At 48.1% G+C, this 20,273-nt stretch overlaps 1 protein-coding gene and 1 non-coding gene across 3 annotated transcripts; one reads left to right on the forward strand and one right to left on the reverse strand.

The window, feature by feature from the left end:
• Positions 1-13,734: 13,734 nt before the first annotated feature.
• LOC124697495 (laccase-10-like) lies at positions 13,735-16,446 on the forward strand. Of its 2 annotated transcripts, none has more exons than XM_047230080.1 (5): positions 13,735-13,874; positions 14,079-14,230; positions 14,472-14,845; positions 15,048-16,028; positions 16,146-16,446. In XM_047230080.1, exons 1-5 carry the CDS (start codon positions 13,776-13,778, stop codon positions 16,274-16,276), a joined length of 1,737 nt encoding a protein of 578 aa, XP_047086036.1. In that variant the 5' UTR covers positions 13,735-13,775; the 3' UTR covers positions 16,277-16,446. The 2 variants fall into 2 exon arrangements, with proteins under 2 accessions (XP_047086036.1, XP_047086035.1); XM_047230079.1 differs by having other exon boundaries at positions 15,066-16,028.
• TRNAS-GCU lies at positions 14,920-15,001 on the reverse strand. The gene has a single exon. It is a non-coding gene; the product is annotated as a tRNA-Ser (tRNA).
• Positions 16,447-20,273: the final 3,827 nt, after the last annotated feature.

Here is a 20,273-nt window from a genome sequence, read left to right on the forward strand (position 1 = left end):
ACCTTAAGATATACCATGTCTCCAACTCTTGGCTCCCATGTTCTTCTCTTTTGATCTGAGCATAACTCTTCACGTCGGCTCTGGGCTATCTTGAGCCTATCCTTGATAATGTCGATGATTTGTTGCTTTTCCTTGACATAATCGGGATTAAATTCCTTGCTTTCTCCAGCCTTCATACCAACATATGGGTGATCTACACTTCCTTCCATATAAAGCTTCGAACGGTGCCATCTTGATGCTGCTTTGATAGCTATTATTGTATGAAAACTCTGCTAGTGGCAAGTGCTCCTCCCATGATCCTCCGAAGTCTAGGGCACAAGCCCTAAGCATATCCTCTAGGATCTCGGTTAGTTCTCTCCGTTTGTCCACCTGTTCGAGGATGATAGGCGGTGCTATAGTCCAACTTGGATCCTAAAGCTTCATGTAATTGCTTCCGAATGTCGACGTGAACACGGATCCTCGATCCGACACGATCTTCTTGGGCACTTCCATGTTTACTCACGATCTCTTTGATGTAAAGATCGATGAGTTTCTCTCCTTTGTCTTGCTGGTTTATCGCTAAGAAGTGTGCACTTTTCGTCAACCGGTCCACAATTACCCATATCATGTCCTTCTTTTTATTGGTCATGGGTAGTCCGGTGATGAAATCCATTCCTATTTCCTCCCATTTCCATTCTGGAATGGGTAAAGGTTGTAACTTTCCTCGCCGGACTTTGGTGTTCAGCCTTCACCCTTTGGCGCTTATGGCATTCCGCCACATATTGTGCTATTTCTCTCTTCATGTTGTTCCACCAGAATAGCTCCTTTAGATCCATGTACATCTTCGTACTTCCCGGATGAAAGGAGTATGGTGTTTGATGGGCTTCCCAGAGTATTACTTCCTTGATTTCAAGCAATATCCGGAACACAAATTCTCTTCCGGAACCATAATGATCCAGATTCTCCACGATGAAATTCTGATGGTCTACCTTCATCTATTCTTCTCATCTCCTCCACGATGAATGGATCGTCCAACCGACCCATCATTATCTCATTCTTCGAAGTTGACATTTAACTCATCGGCTACTTGTAAAACCGATAGTCCTTCATGAGCTTCTTTCTCCCAAAGTTGTATTTGGGCTTGGCTTATTTCCTTCCTCAACTCCGGTGATAACTCTTGTTCCACTCCTCCAATGCTCTTCCTACTCAAAGCATCTGCTACAACATTAGCCTTTCCTGGAGTATAATTGATGGTCAAATCATAATCCTTGATTAATTCTAGCCATCTTTTCTCGCCTCATATTGAGTTCCTTCCGAGTGAAGAAGTATTTGAGACTTTTATGATCCGTATAGAGCTCACACTTGGCTCCATAGAGAAAATGTCTCCATGTTTTAAGTGCAAATACAACCGCTCGCTAACTCTAAATCATGTGTTGGATAGTTCACTTCATGAGGTCCGAGTTGCCTCGATCCATATGATATTACCTTCCGATCTTGCATGAGTACACAACCCAATCCATGTTTGGATGCGTCACAAAGACACGGTGTAATCCTTGCCAACTTCGAGAACTGCTAACACCGGTGCTGTGGTGAGTTTCTCTTTTAGAGTTTGAAAACTCTTCTCACACTCCTCTGACCACACGAATGGTGTATTCTTCCTTAGCAGCTTCGTCATTGGTCCTCTTCTCCAACTCCGGTGACACTTTCGTTGATTCCGATGCAGTCTGAGCTCGCCCGCTTCACCTCGGGGCATCTCCGTGTTACCGGTACCTCTAAGCATATCCCGGACCCCTTCTTCGTCCTTCTCGCCCTTCCCGGTTCCTCTTGCCAATGGTGACCGTCGTGGCATCCCACGGTGCTCGTAGTCGTCGTAGACCCGGTGGTCTCCTCGCTTCCCGCTCCGCCGGCTCCTGGTCCACCGCGACGCGGCATCTCTTCCCGAGCCAACCACACGCCCCGGTCCGCCATCCATCGACTCGCGCCGCCTCGTCTCCGTCCCCGTCTCTCGCGCACGGCAGTGATACGTCCCAAACGTATCTATAATTTCTTATGTTCCATGCTACTTTTATGATGATACTCACATGTTTTATACACATTATATGTCATTATTATGCATTTTCCGGCACTAACCTATTGACGAGATGCCGAAGAGCCAGTTGTTGTTTTCTGTTGTTTTTGGTTTCAGAAATCCTACAAAGGAAATATTCTCGGAATTGGACGAAATCAACGCACAGGGTCTTATTTTTCCACGAAGCTTCCAGAAGACCGAAAGGATTACGAAGTGGGGCGACGAGGCGCCGACACAACAGGGCGGCGCGGCCCAGGTCTTGGCCGCGCGGCCCTGGTGTGTGGGGCCCTCGTGACGCCCCCGACTCTGCCCTTCCGCCTACTTAAAGCCTTCGTCGCGAATACCCCAGTACCGAGAGCCACGATACGGAAAACCTTCCAGAGACGCCGCCGCCGCCAATCCCATCTCGGGGGTTCGGAGATCGCCTCCGTCACCCCGCCGGAGAGGGGAATCATCTCCCGGAGGTCTCTTCATCGCCATGATCGCCTCCGGATCAATGTGTCGAGTAGTTCACCCCCGGACTATGGGTCCATAGCAAGTAGCTAGATGGTTGTCTTCTCCTCATTGTGCTATCATGTTAGATCTTGTGAGCTGCCTATCATGATCAAGATCATCTATTTGTAATGCTACATGTTGTGTTTGTTGGGATCCGATGAATATTGAATACTATGTCAAGTTGATTATCAATCTATCATATATGTTGTTTATGTTCTTGCATGCTCTCCGTTGCTAGTAGAGGCTCGGCCAAGTTGATACTTGTGACTCCAAGTGGGAGTATTTATGCTCGATAGTGGGTTCATGCCTCCATTGAATCCGAGACAGATGATGAAAGTTCTAAGGTTGTGGATGTGCTTGTTGCCACTAGGGATAAAACATCAATGCTTTGTCTAAGGATATTTGTGTTGATTACATTACGCACCATACTTAATGCAATTGTCCGTTGTTTGCAACTTAATACCGGAAGGGGTTCGGATGATAACTTCGAAGGTGGACTTTTAGGCATAGATGCATGCCGGATAGCGGTCTATGTACTTTGTCGTAATGCCCTGATTAAATCTCATAGTACTCATCATGATATATGTATGTGCATTGTTATGCCTTCTTTATTTGTCAATTGCCCAACTGTAATTTGTTCACCCAACATGCAATTTATCTTATGGGAGAGACACCACTAGTGAACTGTGGACCCCGGTCCATTCTTTACATCTGAAATACACCCTACCGCAAACTCGTTCTTTACTCGTTCTTCGCAAACAATCATCATCATCCACACTATACATCTAATCCTTTGTTTTCAGCAAGCCTGGTGAGATTGACAACCTCACTCGTTACGTTGGGGCAAAGTACTTGATTGTGTTGTGCAGGTTCCACGTTGGCGTCGGAATCCCGGTGTTGCGCCGCACTACACTCCGCCACCAACAACCTTCACGTGTTCCTTGACTCCTACCGGTTCGATAACCTTGGTTCTTATCGAGGGAAAACTTGTCGTTGTACGCATCACACCTTCCTCTTGGGGTTCCCAACGGACGTGTGTCTTGCACGCTATCGGGCAGCAGACGCGAACCTCTATGCTTCCTCTTCGTCGGCCCGAGCGCCTTCCTATGGCTTCCCGCCTCCGTCGATCTCGTCCTAGCCATCCCGGTGAGCCACGTCATCCCCTTCCCTTCTCCCCGCCGTAGCGCGCCGCCGATTCGTGGCCAACATCATTGTTTTCCTCGGTTCGTTGTCGCTTTGATGCATACAGCCGCTCCCGCGTCCCGATCATCGCTAGCTCAACATCCTCGTTAGCGCCGCAGTCCCGCATGTCGTTGTCTCGGGCTAGATCCCACCACGATGAGAAATTAATCCCCGCATCCAGATCCGAAAACTTTGCATCAAGGTCCTTGTGACAAGGTATTATTGTCAATGCCTACGAGTCGTAGACTAGGGTTTCGTTGGATGTAGAGGGCAAGTAGATCTCGAAGGTTTCAGCCAAAAAGTACTCGACGATATGAAAGCTAGGGTTTGTAAACAATGATTCGATGCTTTCTTTGTCCCTCGACTCCCCCTTATATAGGAGGTGGAGCCGAGGGATTCATGATGTACAAGTTACAGAGTCCGGGAAGGTTTCCAACTTCTCCCGTAATATTACAAGTGTTCTCTCCTAATACAACTCTAGCTTTCCTTAACTAGCAAGTTGGGCTTCCGAATTCTCCTTATCCTTCGGGTTGTGGGCCTTCAGTAAACCCTCGGTACTATCTTCGGCAGGCCCATTGGGGATGCCTATTTCACCTTGGGTTTTAAATTTCTTAACCCGACGTCCCCGGCATGGTTGTTTTTCAAAGCATAACCCCCTACTCGTTATAGCAACCCGGGGTCCTTGCCCGGATAGATATTGTTTTCGGTCCTTTTCTTAATAAATAAATCATGTTTTTCTATTTTAAATAATAAATACTAATATGTTAATAACTTTTATTTGGTAATTCAAAATAAAAAGTGTTATATATGAATGTTAATCATAAAAATGCAAGGAACATGAATATGACATCCATATGCATGTTTGCATCTCGCATCGTGTTGTGCGTTGATAGTTGTGAATTTCCACCTAATAGAATACCTAGAGTATTTCCGAATTCCAATTAGGTTTTCCGGCGCCGTTTAATATTGAACTAGCTCACCCATGCCATGTTATGCCATGCTAATCAACACTTAACTCTCGCCGGCAGAAAATACAACTCCAACCCTAATTTGTTTGTCTGGGGTTCCGATCCCGCTTAATTTGGATAACTTGCGTCGCATCATACCTGCCATGCCATGCATATCATATCTCCATCATGCTGGTTCTTCTTCCGTAGTTGTAAGTTTTGCATCTGTTGTTTGTTCCAGCATTCGCTTCTTCCCGGATAGGATCACGAAGTGGTGTTGTGAGATACGACAAGTTCTTCTACATAGTTTCACAGGCAAGCCCACCTCCTTCACATATTTTGCAGTTTCATTCTCGTTGCTCTATTGCTATCCTTATGTTGCGATTCTTTCGAGTCATGTGTCCCATTCCACTGTTACCAGCCGTGTTACTATCCGCTACCTAGGTTCAATATGCGATTTTGACTTGAGGTTCACATTTCCTGTTCCTAGATGGCATGGATGATCTTCTCATGATACACGTGTATGGACTGATGCTCGGCCTAGGTTCACCAATTATCCACATCCTCCTCATGGTAATTCTTTTGAGTATGTAGTATGTACACAAAATATGTGCTCACAAATGTTGTGATTATGTCACGATGCTTTTGCTACTCGCTTGAAAATACTATCTTTCCATTGCTACTTGTAGAAAAATACTATCTTGTCGACTTTGGATATCCCAACAAAACTGGTTATCTTGCCCCATTCAAAGAGCAACGCTGGCATGTTCTGAAACTCCAAGGCGCGCTTCAAAAATTCAACCATCTTCATTCATCTCTAAGGAATGTCATTGAAAGAGCATTTGGCATTCTCGAAGATGAAGTAGCGCATTCTCGCTTTCAATACCATTTTACCCTGAACCAGACAGATGGATGATGATCATCACCGCATATATGTGTTTGCATAACTTCATTCATGATAGTAACTATATTATGGCATTTCGACACCACGAGGATAGTGCATCTTATGCCGGTGAAAATGCTTCATCTTCTTCTAATATCATCATGCGTTCGCTGCGACATAGTTGTTGAAAGTTTAGTTCTCCGAGGAGTTGTTGTTATTGTAATTTCACAATCACTAGAAGATGTTTCTTTTATTTGGCATGTAATGAACTACGACTTATGATATCATCTTGTCTGACTATTTATAACCGTTTATTTTTTTCTATCTCATTATGTACTAGCCATACACATGGTATTACCAATTATTTATATCACATATAAAATTTAGAGGCGTTACAGACATTTCACAACTCAACACGTTAAACAAGCCAACATTTTAGAAACCAAAAAGAATAGAAGGAACCAACTTGTATGAGGTTCTCCCCACCACATATTCTTCTCACAGTTTTCCAAAAGCTAGCTTAGAAGCTAAAAAAGAAGTCGGCCTTGGAATGTGTTCGGTAGCTACTACCAAAGGCATAACATTCTGTGTGACATACCAGTCCAAACATAATAATTTGTCGATATTAGCTTCGGTCGAGATATTGCAGTTAAGGCAATTCCTGCAAGGTGATCAGCTTCTTGAAGGAGCTGAATCGCTCAGCTCCTCTGAAACTCCCTCTCTGCTACCTCACGTAGCTCTCACAGAAAATACAGACAGAGACAAGTAATTTTGGTTTCGGCTGAATCGCACAGCCCTCACCTTTTCTTCTCTTAACTCTCTGAAATAAACATGATGATGTACATGGCTTTAAGTAGGCACAGGCACACCTCGCATGGCCACTAACGAACCCACTAACTCCATGCAGCACTAACACGCCACTACCGGCCACTAACCTGACCTGGGCAACGTGTACTGATATGTAGCTAACAACTTGACCATGCACAACGATTCTTCTAGCTAGACTACCGGATCACCCGGCTCTACTCGAGCATGCAGGCCATCACGCGACTTCCGCTTCGCATCTTGCCGCTTCTTGCGACTATCCTGCATCGCACAGGATCTGGCATCACGCCTTGCTTCAACATTAGCCTGGCATCTCACCGTATGCGCGTGTACTGAAGCTTCACGGCCAGCAACTCTCTAGCTAGCTAAAACTACATGCAGAAATAAATTAAACATGCAGATACATTATCAAGATTAATCCTAACAATCTCCTCCTTAATCTTGATCCATCACTTGTGATGCAGCTTCAGAGAAGGGCTGGCTCATCCTCGACGAAGCCGAGTAGCGCCTTCTCCTCATTGTCCTTCTTCTTCTCTGGACACTCCCAGGCGAAGTGCCCAAGTTCTTGGCAATTGAAACACCGCAGCTTCTTCTTGTCCCTGCCATGGTTCTTCTTCTTCTTCATGCGTTCTATCCATTGCTCTTCGGTGAGGAGCAGATGAGTGCCACCATGCTGCCCACCTTCCTCTTCCTCCAAGTCGAGCTCCTCCTCCACAGCCAAGAAGCGACCCGTCAGCTCCTCAACCGTCATGGTCTTGAGGTCGAGCAGCTGTTGAATGGAGTGGGCGAGCTGCTTGAACCGCTTCGGCACGCAGCGGAGGAACTTCAACACGGCCTTGTGCTCCCCGACACCATCTCCGAGGACCTCCAGCTCATGCAAGATGCCCGTGAGCCGCATCGCGAACTGCTCCACCTTCTCGCCGTCCTTGAACCGGAGGTTCTCGAACTCGGAGCGGCGAGTCTGCGCCCTTGCTTCGCGGACGCGCTCGGACCCCAACCTCAAAGTTTTGAGGGCGTCCCAAGCCTCCTTGGCGGTGTCCTTCACGGCCAGCGAGCGCAACATCTCCGGCGGCACAGCGCCGAGGATGGTGCCCAAAGCCTCACGGTCGTCGTGGTAGTCGCCGACGCCGTGCTCGACCACCTCCCACCGGCCTTGTCCCTGCAGCCTCACTCGCATGACGAGCGCCCAGTCGGAGTAGTTCGTCCGGGTGAGCATGAGAGGCGGCGCCGCCACCACGGAGCTTTGCCGGACGACGCGCTCGACGATGCGGACCTCGCCACCGCTGCCGCCGCCGTCGGTGAGCTGCGCCCTTGGTGGAGTGTGCAGCTCCTCCGCCTCCGCCTCCGCCATCTTCTTCTCCAGCTCCGTCGCCTTGGCCTTCTCACCGGCAGCGTCTGCCATGATCACAGGAACCAAGAGCAAAGGGCTCTGATACCAAATGAAGGAGCTGAATCGCTCAGCTCCTCTGAAACTCCCTCTCTGCTACCTCACGTAGCTCTCACAGAAAATACAGACAGAGACAAGTAATTTTGGTTTCGGCTGAATCGCACAGCCCTCACCTTTTCTTCTCTTAACTCTCTGAAATAAACATGATGATGTACATGGCTTTAAGTAGGCACAGGCACACCTCGCATGGCCACTAACGAACCCACTAACTCCATGCAGCACTAACACGCCACTACCGGCCACTAACCTGACCTGGGCAACGTGTACTGATATGTAGCTAACAACTTGACCATGCACAACGATTCTTCTAGCTAGACTACCGGATCACCCGGCTCTACTCGAGCATGCAGGCCATCACGCGACTTCCGCTTCGCATCTTGCCGCTTCTTGCGACTATCCTGCATCGCACAGGATCTGGCATCACGCCTTGCTTCAACATTAGCCTGGCATCTCACCGTATGCGCGTGTACTGAAGCTTCACGGCCAGCAACTCTCTAGCTAGCTAAAACTACATGCAGAAATAAATTAAACATGCAGATACATTATCAAGATTAATCCTAACACTTCTTGAGTTTTGACGTCTCACCTGAAAAGCACTAGAAGATGCAACTTTGCTGTACATATTTTCCGCCACAGCGCGCATATAATTCAGCTCCAACATTGTAATAAGCTCAAGTTCATTGGATGGAAAATCGTTGATCTGGATGATATACGCATAATTACATGAAGCGAAGATACACCAAACTCTGGAGGGATCAAGCACTTTCAAGCTAACATTACCTGAAAACATCATAGTGAGCAGATCTCCTTTGTGCTTTTTTGACTTTCTTCAGTTCAGTTGCGCTTCTCTCAGAATGGTAGTAAACTGAGCTTTCATTCTGCCTTTGCAAGTTGTCATGCACTTGAGTTACATTGCTGAAATGGGAGAAAACAATGCTGATATCTGAAGTGACAGCGCGCCCAACTCCTCCTTAAGTTGGTTACTGAGGGTGCAAAAAATTATGAGTTAAGTTCCTAGCATACTCTCACTACAGGAATGGGGCTATATGCCGAGGGCCGGGAACCCTCGGCGTAGCATGCTTTGGCCCTCGGCGTAGGCTATGCCGAGGGCCGCCTCGGCATAGCTCCTCGGCGTGTAAGTCCCTCGGCAAAGGCACTATCGCCGTCGGCGTAGCCCGGCCCTCGGCGTAGCAGGCTACGCCGACGGCAAAACCCTCGGCATAGACTTTTAAAAAATTCAAATTTCCCGTTTCCAAAAAAATTCAAAAAAAAAAATTCGAAAAAAAAATATTTTTTTCTATATGCCGACGGCAAAACCCTAGGCATAGACTTTTAATTTTTTTAAAATTTTAATTTCTTTTACACATTTTTTTCTTTTTTTTTCTTTTTTTACTTGTTTATCTTTCACCCAATACACTTTTAACTCTAACTACACTTAATCTTATGTCAAATTACAATCATGGTTAAACTTCCCAGTCGGTCACCCATCCTCACACTACTCCAACCTCAAGCACGCTTAACTTCTTGGTTCCATTTGGATGAGCTTCCATTATAGAATTGACACCTCTTGCTGATAATAATAGCATATCAACCCTATTAATCCTTGAACCGTGATGCACACTTCTTTATTTTTGAATCCCAAACAATTACTTAAGTAGACAACAATGAATATATATATGTAATAATAATATTGAATTCAAATAAAAATAAAATGATTTTATTTTTTGGTCTTTTTTCTATTTAATATTGAATAATATCTTTAAATCGGAAAATCAAAATTCCACAAATAATATGTCTAAATCGATCAGAAAAATGAGAGGAATCTAAATATAACATACATATCATCATTTGAACCTAAAAATTAGAGGAATCCAAATATGACGCCCAATTTGCCATGTGGCCAAAACATGCCCTCGCGAGATGCGAAATGGCGGTATCTGGCGAGCTGGTGCACCGTTCGCCAACACGCTAAACGGAAAAAAATTAGCACATAAAGTGATGTGTTATAGACATAAAAACATTTTTTGCGGAATTTATTGAGCGACTGAAAGTGTACCCCTAGTTCAAATCCGGCCGCTTCCAGCGGATTCGGCGAGACACCGCAGGAAGTCGCATGGATTCCCAGATAGCTAGCGCGCACATATTACATGTGATATGGTGCGAAGGCGGTGTCCTATCACTACGCGGAGGTCTCGCGCAATACTAAAATGCGCCCCATGTAGCTGCTTCACAAAATAAACCCGTTTTGGCACCCCGAAAATGAAAAAACCATCGCCCATCGGTCGGATTGGAAATCCGCTCCCGGGCCTTGCTTCCCATCCCAGTGGACCACGCACATGCCAAATATGGCCTCGTTCCGACAAACTATGCGGTGTCACGGGCCGTTTCCTACTCATTTGCCCTAAAAGCCATAGAACTCCGACGTGATAGCCCCGTTTGTGAAGGGTTTTCCAAAATAATTTCCGTATCCTAATTCCGACTTTTGGAGTGGTTACTAGAACACATAAAATGACGCCATGCGGCTCCGCGGGATTTTCTGACTTTGTTTAAATTGTCATTTGGCCAAAACGGGCCCCCACGGAGATGCGGTATGTCCGTACCGGCGCGCTCGGTGCACCCGTTTACCATCGCGCTAAACGGACAAAAATTGGCACATAAATTGATATGTCATAGACCTAAAAACATTTTTTGCGGAATTTATTGAGCGACGGAAAGTGTAGCCCTAGTTCAAATCCGGTCACTTTCCAGCCGGATTCGGCGGGACACCGCAGGAAGCCGCATGGATTCCCGCGATAGCTAGCGCGCACATATGGCATGTGATATGTGGTGCGAAGGCGGTGTCCTATCACTACGCGAGGTCTCGCGCAATACTAAAATGCGACTTATGTAGTTCCTTCACAAAAAAAACCCGTTTTGGCACCCGAAAATGAAAAAACCATCGCCCATGGGTCGGATTGGAAATCCGCTCCCGGGCCTTGCTTCCCATCCCAAGGACCACGCACGTGCCAAATATGGCCTCGTTCCGACAAACTATGCGGTGTCACGGGCCGTTTCCTACTCATTTGACCTAAAAGCCATAGAACTCCTGACGTGATAGCCCCGTTTGTGAAGGGTTTTCCAAAATAATTGCCGTATCCTAATTCCGACTTTTGGAGTGGTTACTAGGACACATAAAATGACGCCATGCGGCTCCGCGGATTTTCCGACTTTGTTTAAATTGTCATTTGGCCAAGTGCGGGCCCCCACGGAGATGCGGTATGGCCGTACCGGGCGCGCCGGTGCACCCGTTTACCATCGCGCTAAACGGACAAAAATTAGCACATAAACTGATATGTCATAGACCTAAAAACAATTTTTGCGGAATTTATTGAGCGACGGAAAGTATAGCCCTAGTTCAAATCCGGTCACTTTCCAACTGGATTCTGCGGACACCGCAGAAGCCGCATGGATTCCCTGCATAGCTAGCGCGCACATATGGCATGTGATATGGGGTGCGAAGGCGGTGTCCTACCACTACGCAGAGGTCTCGCGCAATACTAAAATGCGCCCCATGTAGTTCCTTCACAAAAAAACCTGTTTTGGCACCCCGAAAATGAAAAACCATCGCCCATGGGTCGGATTGGAAATGCGCTCCCGGGCATTGCTTCCCATCCCAGGGACCACGCACGTACCAAATATGGTCTCGTTCCGACAAACTATGCGGTGTCACGTGCCGTTTCCTACTCATTGCCCTAAAAGCCATAGAAATCCGGACTTGATAGCCCTGTTCGTGAAGGGTTTTCCAAAATAATTTTCGTATCCCAATTCCATCTTTTGGAGTGGTTACTAGGACACATAAAATGATGTCATGCGGCTCCGCGAGATTTTCTGGACTTCGTTTAAATTACCATCCGGCTAAAACGGGAACCCGAGAACATATAAGAAAGTGATTGAATTGTTTCTATGTTAACATGTTATTCTACATGATTCAAATATGCATGATTTTGACATAAACGTATAGAGGATGTTTTTATGAATATTTTGATACCTCATACGCATTTTTCTCGACATCATATGAATTAGTTATGATTTTTACAAAATTAGACAAATTTGAAAAATAGCCTACGCCGAGGGTGGCCGTCGGCGTAGCACTCTGTCTACGCCTAGGGCCAAAGATATGCCGAGGGCTGCCCTCGCGCGAGGTCGCTACGCCGACGGCCACGTTTCACCGAGTGTTGAAAGGGCAGGCTGGCCTGCCGGCCATACGCCGACGGCCCCGACTTTTGGCCGTCGGCGTATAGCCTGGCCCTCGGCATAGCCTCCCATTCCTGTAGTGTCTCTAGACTCTAGCAGGCGAGAACATCGCGGACACGTAGTTACCTCGTGTGCCGCTTGAGAACCCGAGTAGGATGCGGCGTCATTGTCCCGGAAGCAACATAAAACCCAATCAAGATGAGATGCGCGCTCGTCCCGTCGCTTGTCACCCACCAGAAACCATCTCTTATCCTCCTTTTTTGTGTGTGCGCTTCCGGTTGCACTGTGCTAGATCATAGTTTTACTCAAAGCGTTTCCCTTGATGTCCAAGACAGGATAAAGATGCCCTGGCCAGGGATGTTCAGACAGGAACAAGAACGTCCAGATTAATTAAGAAAGACATGCACGCCTCCAAACCACACATTAACACATGGTACAATGGTGGAATTATAGGGAGGATGGCATTATCAGGATCTCGATTTTACACACGCACGCGTGTGGAGGGTACATGGACAGCCGAGCAAACGGCATGCGTGTTGTGTACAATCCCTCCGATCGAGTATTCTCCTTGTATGTAGGTGTTCTAGATTTTCTTGGATTGCATATCAAATCCATTTCTTTTCCTGCACCTTTTCTTGGAAAGGCGCGAAAGCTGCGTGTGTTTGGTGTAGTAAGCTGGCGAATGTCGCACTGTTTGTCTGTAAGTTTCGGCTGCCTACATGGGAATGGAATACAGTCAGGTGCAAGCAAACCAATGGTCAAAGCAGTTAGCCGACGTCAAACCATAGCCAATGCGGTTGATGCTCGACAGGACGTGCAATGTCATTCAGACACGAACCCTAACTATCTTAATTTTGGGGTATGCTCAACTCAAGCAAGGAATACTTAGGAACTTAGGAACCTAGCTTCCGGGCTTTAAACCAGGTGATTACACAGATATTATCTTGTTAGGTGCCTATGCTACATGCTGTGTGGACTTTTAACTGGTCTCAGGACGACCCCATGAACATAACCCTATAAGTTGAAGTGTTCTAATCTCCGTTCCGTCAGTCACTCCATGCACAGTGATGAAACTCTGAATGAATTAACCGCCGAGCGAACCAATCATCCTCTACAGGGTCTTCAAGGTCGGTACTGATCCGACGAGGTGAGAGTGAAATCGTAACAAATGCTAGCTGTCAAGGCTGTGTCGTCCTTCTTCCAGAGGAACTCAATATCAGATCATAGCACGGCAGATTCCAATCAGGAATGCAGTCGAGAGCGGTTGCATACTCGCATCATGATTCTTGCGGTGTACACTGAGTCAATTGTTCAAAAGCTTAAAGGACTTATAAATCAGTGATATTCTGGAATATTTGCGTGAACAGTGCCCCCGTCAAAAAGAACAATTCCTTTGCCTGCACTCTAAAACCCAGCACGACCCAACTCTTGTACATCACCAGCTAAAGCACTGGCGCTAGCTAGCAGCCTTTTTTGTGTGTGTGTCTCATCGGGCTTCGCTAATCATCGCCACACCTAATATTTTCTCATCTTTTTCATGACCTAGGGAAAAAGGAAAACATCATATCTTCACCTAATAAATTGCACCACCAACTCGTGGTGCCGTCCTCCTTATATAACTTGGTCTGTCAGATTGTGGTACGAGCGCGTTGGCCGTGCTAACTGTTATCGCCCCTTCCATTTACCATACATATCTGCATTGCAGATCGTGAGACAATGGGAGCACATTGCCTCCCTCCGCTTGTATTCCTTGGCGCCTTGCTGGTGCTGCCACAGCTGCTGCTCGCCAGCACGACGAGATACTACACCTTCAATGTACGTACTGCATGGCATATGCATCTCTACAAGTACTTTCGTAAGCTTCACCTTGCAGTGCAAGCATGCTACTATATCCGTTTCATCATTTTTGTCGAATTTGAACTAAAACCAAAAAATTATGGAACGGAGAAAGTATAACTAGCTGAGACATTCTGTCTAGTTGTTCTGAACTGTGTTCTTCTCGTCTCCGTGGTTTTGCAGGTGACAATGCAGAAGGTGACGCGGCTGTGCAAGACCCGTGCCATCCCGACAGTGAATGGCAAATTCCCTGGGCCGAAGATACTCACCCGGGAAGGCGACCGTGTCGTCGTCAAGGTGGTTAACAATATCAAGCAAAACGTTACCATCCACTGGTAAATCTAGTGCACAATTCTCTTATACTTGTAATCCAACGGCGATAACCATACTGCGAGCTAGTAGCTGCTGCTATATACATTTTTGTGTAAACAAAGTCATTCTTACAATCTCACCATTCCTAGTTACTTATCGTCTGCACTCATTTTTTCCCGCTTGTCGTTCATGTTGAGGAGTACTCCATCTGTACCCCTTGAGTCTACCCCTTTTGTAGCTCATGGTGATTCAAATTTTGAACAGGCATGGCGTGAGGCAGCTGCGGACGGGGTGGTCGGACGGTCCGGCATACATCACGCAGTGCCCGATCCAGACAGGGCAGAGCTACGTGTACAATTTCACCATTACGGGGCAGAGGGGCACGCTCTTCTGGCACGCACATTTCTCATGGTTGCGCGCCACGCTCTACGGCCCTATCATCATCCTCCCCAAGCTCGGTGTGCCCTACCCCTTCCCAAAACCTTACAGAGAAGTCCCCATCATTTTCGGCGAGTGGTTTAATGTGGATCCTGAAGCAATAATAGCCCAGGCGCTTCAGACTGGTGGAGGCCCAAACGTGTCGGACGCGTACACCATTAACGGGCTTCCAGGCCCACTATACAACTGCTCGAGCAAAGGTAACACATCTATAGCCCATCAAAAAGATCTCGAAAAAGAAGCCCAGCCAAAAAAAATATGACAAAAACAAGGACGACGCCTGAGAGATTCGAACTCTCGCGGGGAAACCCCATGTACTTAGCAGGCACACGCCTTAACCACTCGGCCAAAGCGTCGTTGTTGTTACGTTTCAATGTTTTACCTTAGTAATCTAAAGCGTAGCTCATCTAACACCTGCAGACACGTTCAAGCTGAAGGTGCAGCCCGGCAAGTGGTACCTGCTCCGGCTGATCAACGCTGCGCTCAACGACGAGCTCTTCTTCTCTATAGCCAACCACACGCTCACCGTCGTCGACGTCGACGCCTCCTACGTCAAGCCCTTCGACACCGACGTGGTGCTCGTCACGCCGGGGCAGACCACCAACGTGCTCCTCCGCGCCAAGCCAGACGACGGCTCCCCGCCGGCGACCCACCTCATGCTGGCGCGGCCCTATGCCACGGGCCGGGTCGGCACCTACGACAACACCACCGTCGCCGCCATCCTCGAGTACGTGCCGGCGGGCCACATCAAGAGCCGCCCGCTTTTCCGTCCCACCCTCCCGGTCTTCAACGACACGGCGTTCGCCGCCAACTACAGCGCCAAGCTCCGGAGCCCGGCCAGCCCGGACTACCCGGCCAATGTCCCTCGACAGGCGGAGCCGCCCTTCTTCTTCACCGCGGGCCTCGGCACCAACCCGTGCCCGACGTACCGTGGCCGCAGCGGCCCCACCAACGACACCAAGTTCTCGGCGTCCGTCAACAACGTCTCCTTCAACATGCCCACCACGGCGCTCCTCAAGGCGCACTACGACGGCAACACCGCCAGCGTGTACACGTCGGACTTCCCCGCCGTGCCGCTGGTGCCGTTCAATTACACGGGCACGCCGCCCAACAATACAAACGTGTCCAATGGGACCAAGGTGGTGGTGCTGTCATACAACACCAGTGTGGAGGTGGTGCTCCAGGACACCAGCATCCAGGGCGCCGAGAGCCACCCGCTGCACCTGCATGGCTTCGACTTCTTCGTTGTCGGGCAAGGCGTAGGCAACTATGACTCGTCACAGGATCCTGCCAACTTCAATTTGCTCGACCCCGTGCAGAGGAACACCGTCGGAGTTCCCGCTGGAGGCTGGGTCGCCATCAGATTTTACGCAGATAACCCTGGTGAGTTCGTATACAAGTTCTTTTGGCATTGCTATATTACTGAACTTTTTCAAACAAACTTAATTATTACTTCACTGCACTAATTTTCTTGCATAAAAATGACTTGGCACTTGGCAGGTGTATGGTTCATGCATTGCCATCTCGAGGTGCACACGAGCTGGGGACTGAAGATGGCATGGGTGGTCAATGACGGCCCATTGCCTGACCAGAAGCTCATGCCTCCGCCGTCCGATCTCCCCAAGTGTTAGAAACCGATCGTTTTCATTGACCAAGATTGGGATTAATTTCCTTTGTTCTGTTTGCATGCAATTGTGGATGAATTATCTCTGTCTCGTACATACATACGTCGCACACAAGGGTTTGAAAGAAGCTGTATAATTTTTTTGAAGTATTCCATTTAATATATCCAGTGTTAAAAGGAAAAGTTCTAGTGTTGTAAGGGCATATCTCTTACAGTGTATAATTTAGAGGCACAAACGGTAGAATAAACTTAGAGGGGAGTAAAATTTTACTCTTCTAACGGTAGCTATACCTAACCGATCCCTCAAATTTAACTCCTCAAACGAAGTGACCTCGATCATATCGAAGTCTCTCTACATCTTCTTGCTTCTTGCTTCTTCTTTCTCTGTTTCGAATGCCAAACCACGACGAACATTTGCCATGCACCGCAAAGGTCAGTGATCTCCATGGAGGCGTACGACCCTGAGGTAGACACTGCGGTGCAAGTGTGCAGCTTCTCCGGGGACAGGTTGTAGACGCCGCACGAGCTTGGCAACTCCCGCTGCCACAAGGTGTCGGATAGTTGGAGGTCTAGGCCTTGGAGCCATCGATCCAAAAGTATGTCCGGAGGTTTCCACCATCGTCGAGCGTCATCCGCCAGAAGTCGCCAGTATGGTTCTGGGTGAAGGTGTCGAACACCAAGATGCAGAGGAGAGCGGGATGTAGCTGCAATGACGAGATGCAGCTACAACAACAGACGACTTTTATGAAGTTCCTCACCACCTGCGAGATTCCATTGCCGGCGAGGGTCCCCATAGTTGCTAGGACGTTGGGGACTCCATTTTTCCGGTCACTAGGGCGGCCGATGGCACGCGGCGTGGATTCAAGAATTTTTTTAAGGAGCGGTCATGCAGGTGAGTAAAAATAGGAGAGTTGCACGTGGCGCTTCGACAGCAGCTCAATGCTAGCGGCATAAGGATAATATTGGTGGAACTCCAACATGTGTTTGAGAAGCATTCATACGGGCATCACGTCCTAAGATAAAGATGATGCAACACATCTCTCTTATACTCCGTAAAAAAGGAAACTCCAAGCAATCTTGAATTAAGAATCAACATAGTATAAATAGCCTTAAGTAATTCAACATAATGTTTGAATCACAAATATGCTACCGTGATCAAGCAAGATTATCAAGTTGTTACAAGATAATTATAGCACATGAATTCACTTTATTCCTAGTGAGGCAGCAAAAAAAAGATAAATACTATAGTAGATCTTGAATTTGTTGTCACTATTCAATCATTACCACCATTGCAACTCCATCTAATACACTTCTCCCCACACATGCTCTTGCATACAAGTTGGATCAGAACAAATACTTAAGAACGGGGTACATAATATGCATCTGTCAACACATCTTGCACATAATAGATTCCAATCTCATATATCTTAAACTTGAATGTTTTCAGGGGATACTATTTGAACAATTTTCAAATTTGAACAAAAAGCAAAAAAGAAAAAAATGAAAACATGAAATGAAACAAAAAGAAAAAAGAAACAGAAAACGAAAATAGGTCTAGCCAATACCCAACCATGGTTGTGCGGTGCTGAGGTAGGCCTGGTTGGTGTATAGGATTGGCCTAGCTATAGGCCGGAACTAAAACGTATTCCCATATTTCTAGTTACGAGGGAGTTGGAGTAGTTCATAAGGTGAGCTCTTCTTCTCCTAGTGAGTGAGAAGAATAGAAGCACTCGCGCACCCCTCTCCTCTCCAATTCCTGTGTTGCGCCGTCCTATAGTCTTTTCCATCCTGGTGACTGCGTGCATCGCCATTAGGAAGAGTAGGCCTCTGAAACCCCATCCATCGATATCCTACATCGGAAGACGGGCGATAAGGTATTTGGGGAGCGTCTCGGCACGACTGCTCGCTATTGGTCGAGTTCTTCCTTGCCGGCTCAAGTTCTTCCTCGATAGATCCGACGATATCAATAACGGCCATGGTGATGCTGTTGGTCGAACGACCTTCCCTATCGCCATGCACGTGTTTCCCATCTCTTACCTTGCACTGGTATTTGTTTTATATTGTGATCTGTTAGATGTGCTTAGTCCAATGTGTATGGTTAAGTGTGCTGGTGCATATGTGATGTTGATTGCGATAATTAAAATCGCTCAAAAATTGTCTGATAATATAAGTATACAGTGGCTCGTGTTGTTTGGAAGCACGATCTACCCCATGTTGTTTGGAATCTCTTGCTCGATGAAGGAACGGTCAGAGCATCTGTAACTGAAAACTCCGCTGGAGCTAAACTTTTCCGGCTATTTTACGGGTTTGGGTCGAAAGTAGCCCAAACGACAACCCGAACTCGTGGTATGGCCTGTAAACTCAGTTCGGGGACCCAAGAAACACGACGCGTGACCCCTATTAAAACGGGATGCGAAGGGCAGTTCGGTTTCCAAACCCTACTCCCCTCCGCTGCTTCCGCCGCATTCCACCGTCTTCCGACATCTCCTCCGACGAGCAATCTGTCCACCTCCTCCGTCGCATTCGCGAAACCACGACCTCCCCGTCGACGCCATGGCTAGCCGTGGAAGCTCCGCTAGGGGAGGCGGTCGGATGGGAGGTGGAGACTCTCTGCCGCGTCCCCCCATTTTCTGCTCGGAGGCGGAGTGCCGGAAGTGGAATAGGTCGGGCGCAGCGCCCGGAGGTGGACGAACTGGGGCTCGCGCCCACGGGGAAGCTCGCCCGCTACACAAATGGCGGCGTGGGATCCTCCTCCGGTGGGTCGTGCCGCCCTCCCTCTCCCGCCGGTGTACGATAGCAGCTCGTAGGACGAGGAGAACGCGGCGCCACCGCGTCTCTCCCCTGGCAACTACGTCCATGACGACCAGGAGGAGGAGGCCATGATCGAGCAGGTCGTGGCTTTCTCCGAGGCGGAGGCACGCGCAAGGTTCCACCGGAAGGAAGCCGACACCGTCCGCCAGGTCCGCGAGTACGAGGCGGCGCAGAGGGAGGCACGCGTCCGTCGCGTGAAGCTCGAGATCGTCGAGCTCGACGCGGAGTAGGCCACGCGCCGCCGCGTTCCGCTGTCCGCTGCCTCGCCTTCGTCCGCCTCCCCGTCCTCTGCCGTGTGTAGAGGCCCCCCGGGCCGAATTTTGTTGCAATTTTAGGTCAGCGGCGGATGAGTAAGTTAATTTTATGTTTTATGTAAACATTATGTACATATGATGCTCAATCGCAGCAACGAACTATCATGGTTTCGTAGTTGCATCGCCGAATTCTCCCGCGAAATTTTAATTTCGTTTTTCGGTTTGTATTTACGGGTTCTGTTCTACGTGAGTACCAAAATCGATCAAACCATCGTTTTCGGAAGACTGAACTCACCGTTTTCAGTTTCGGTGAGTTCAGTCTGTGTTAGAAATGGTCTTAGCACGGTACCCGAAGATGGGACGAAAATCGGACGAGTCCCTTTTAAGTTTGTACTCACGCGGAACATCGATTGGCTGAGGATAACAATAGCCAATAGAATGGCATTTGCATGGGAAGAGAGGAAAACTTGTCGATATCGGCGATAGGAGACTGGTCTGCTCGTCCAAGGACATACTGGATCTTGTTCGCTATCTGTGCGCGGTGCAGTCGACCGTGGAGTCCCTCTCGTTCGCTTGCTAGCTAGCTAGGCGGTCCGACGAGTTAATCGGGACGGAACATGAGCAGATGTCACGTCCTATCGCTCCCACATGCCAACTCGTGGCATTGGTCCGCTGGCTCCAATCTGGCACGCTCCTGTTGGCCGAGCTCGACCTCGTAGATAGCTACCACGGCTGCACGCCTGCACCATTTGGCTGGCCTTGCCGACTAGTGTCATGGGGCGAGTTTATAACTTAAGAAACAGTAGTAGGAAGCATCTAACCTGATGAGCTGAGAGACATGTTGTTGCCCTTTGCCTGTTTGATAGGCCCAAGTCAGTCAGACGAACATCCTGTACTCCATAGGCAGCCGAGAGGTCGAACATGCCATACCTCGGAGCT

Source organism: Lolium rigidum, chromosome 3, assembly GCF_022539505.1.
Source record: "Lolium rigidum isolate FL_2022 chromosome 3, APGP_CSIRO_Lrig_0.1, whole genome shotgun sequence".
In the NCBI taxonomy this organism is placed as follows: Eukaryota; Viridiplantae; Streptophyta; class Magnoliopsida; order Poales; family Poaceae; genus Lolium; species Lolium rigidum.

Excerpts from the sequence above, each read along its gene's own strand:
- LOC124697495 (XM_047230080.1), top strand. The coding sequence starts at position 13,776 with ATGGGAGCACATTGCCTCCCTCCGCTTGTATTCCTTGGCGCCTTGCTG. Across the intron at positions 14,231-14,471 it reads CAAAACGTTACCATCCACTG|GCATGGCGTGAGGCAGCTGC; the intron begins GTAAATCTAGTG and ends AATTTTGAACAG. Across the intron at positions 14,846-15,047 it reads ATACAACTGCTCGAGCAAAG|CTCATCTAACACCTGCAGAC; the intron begins GTAACACATCTA and ends TCTAAAGCGTAG.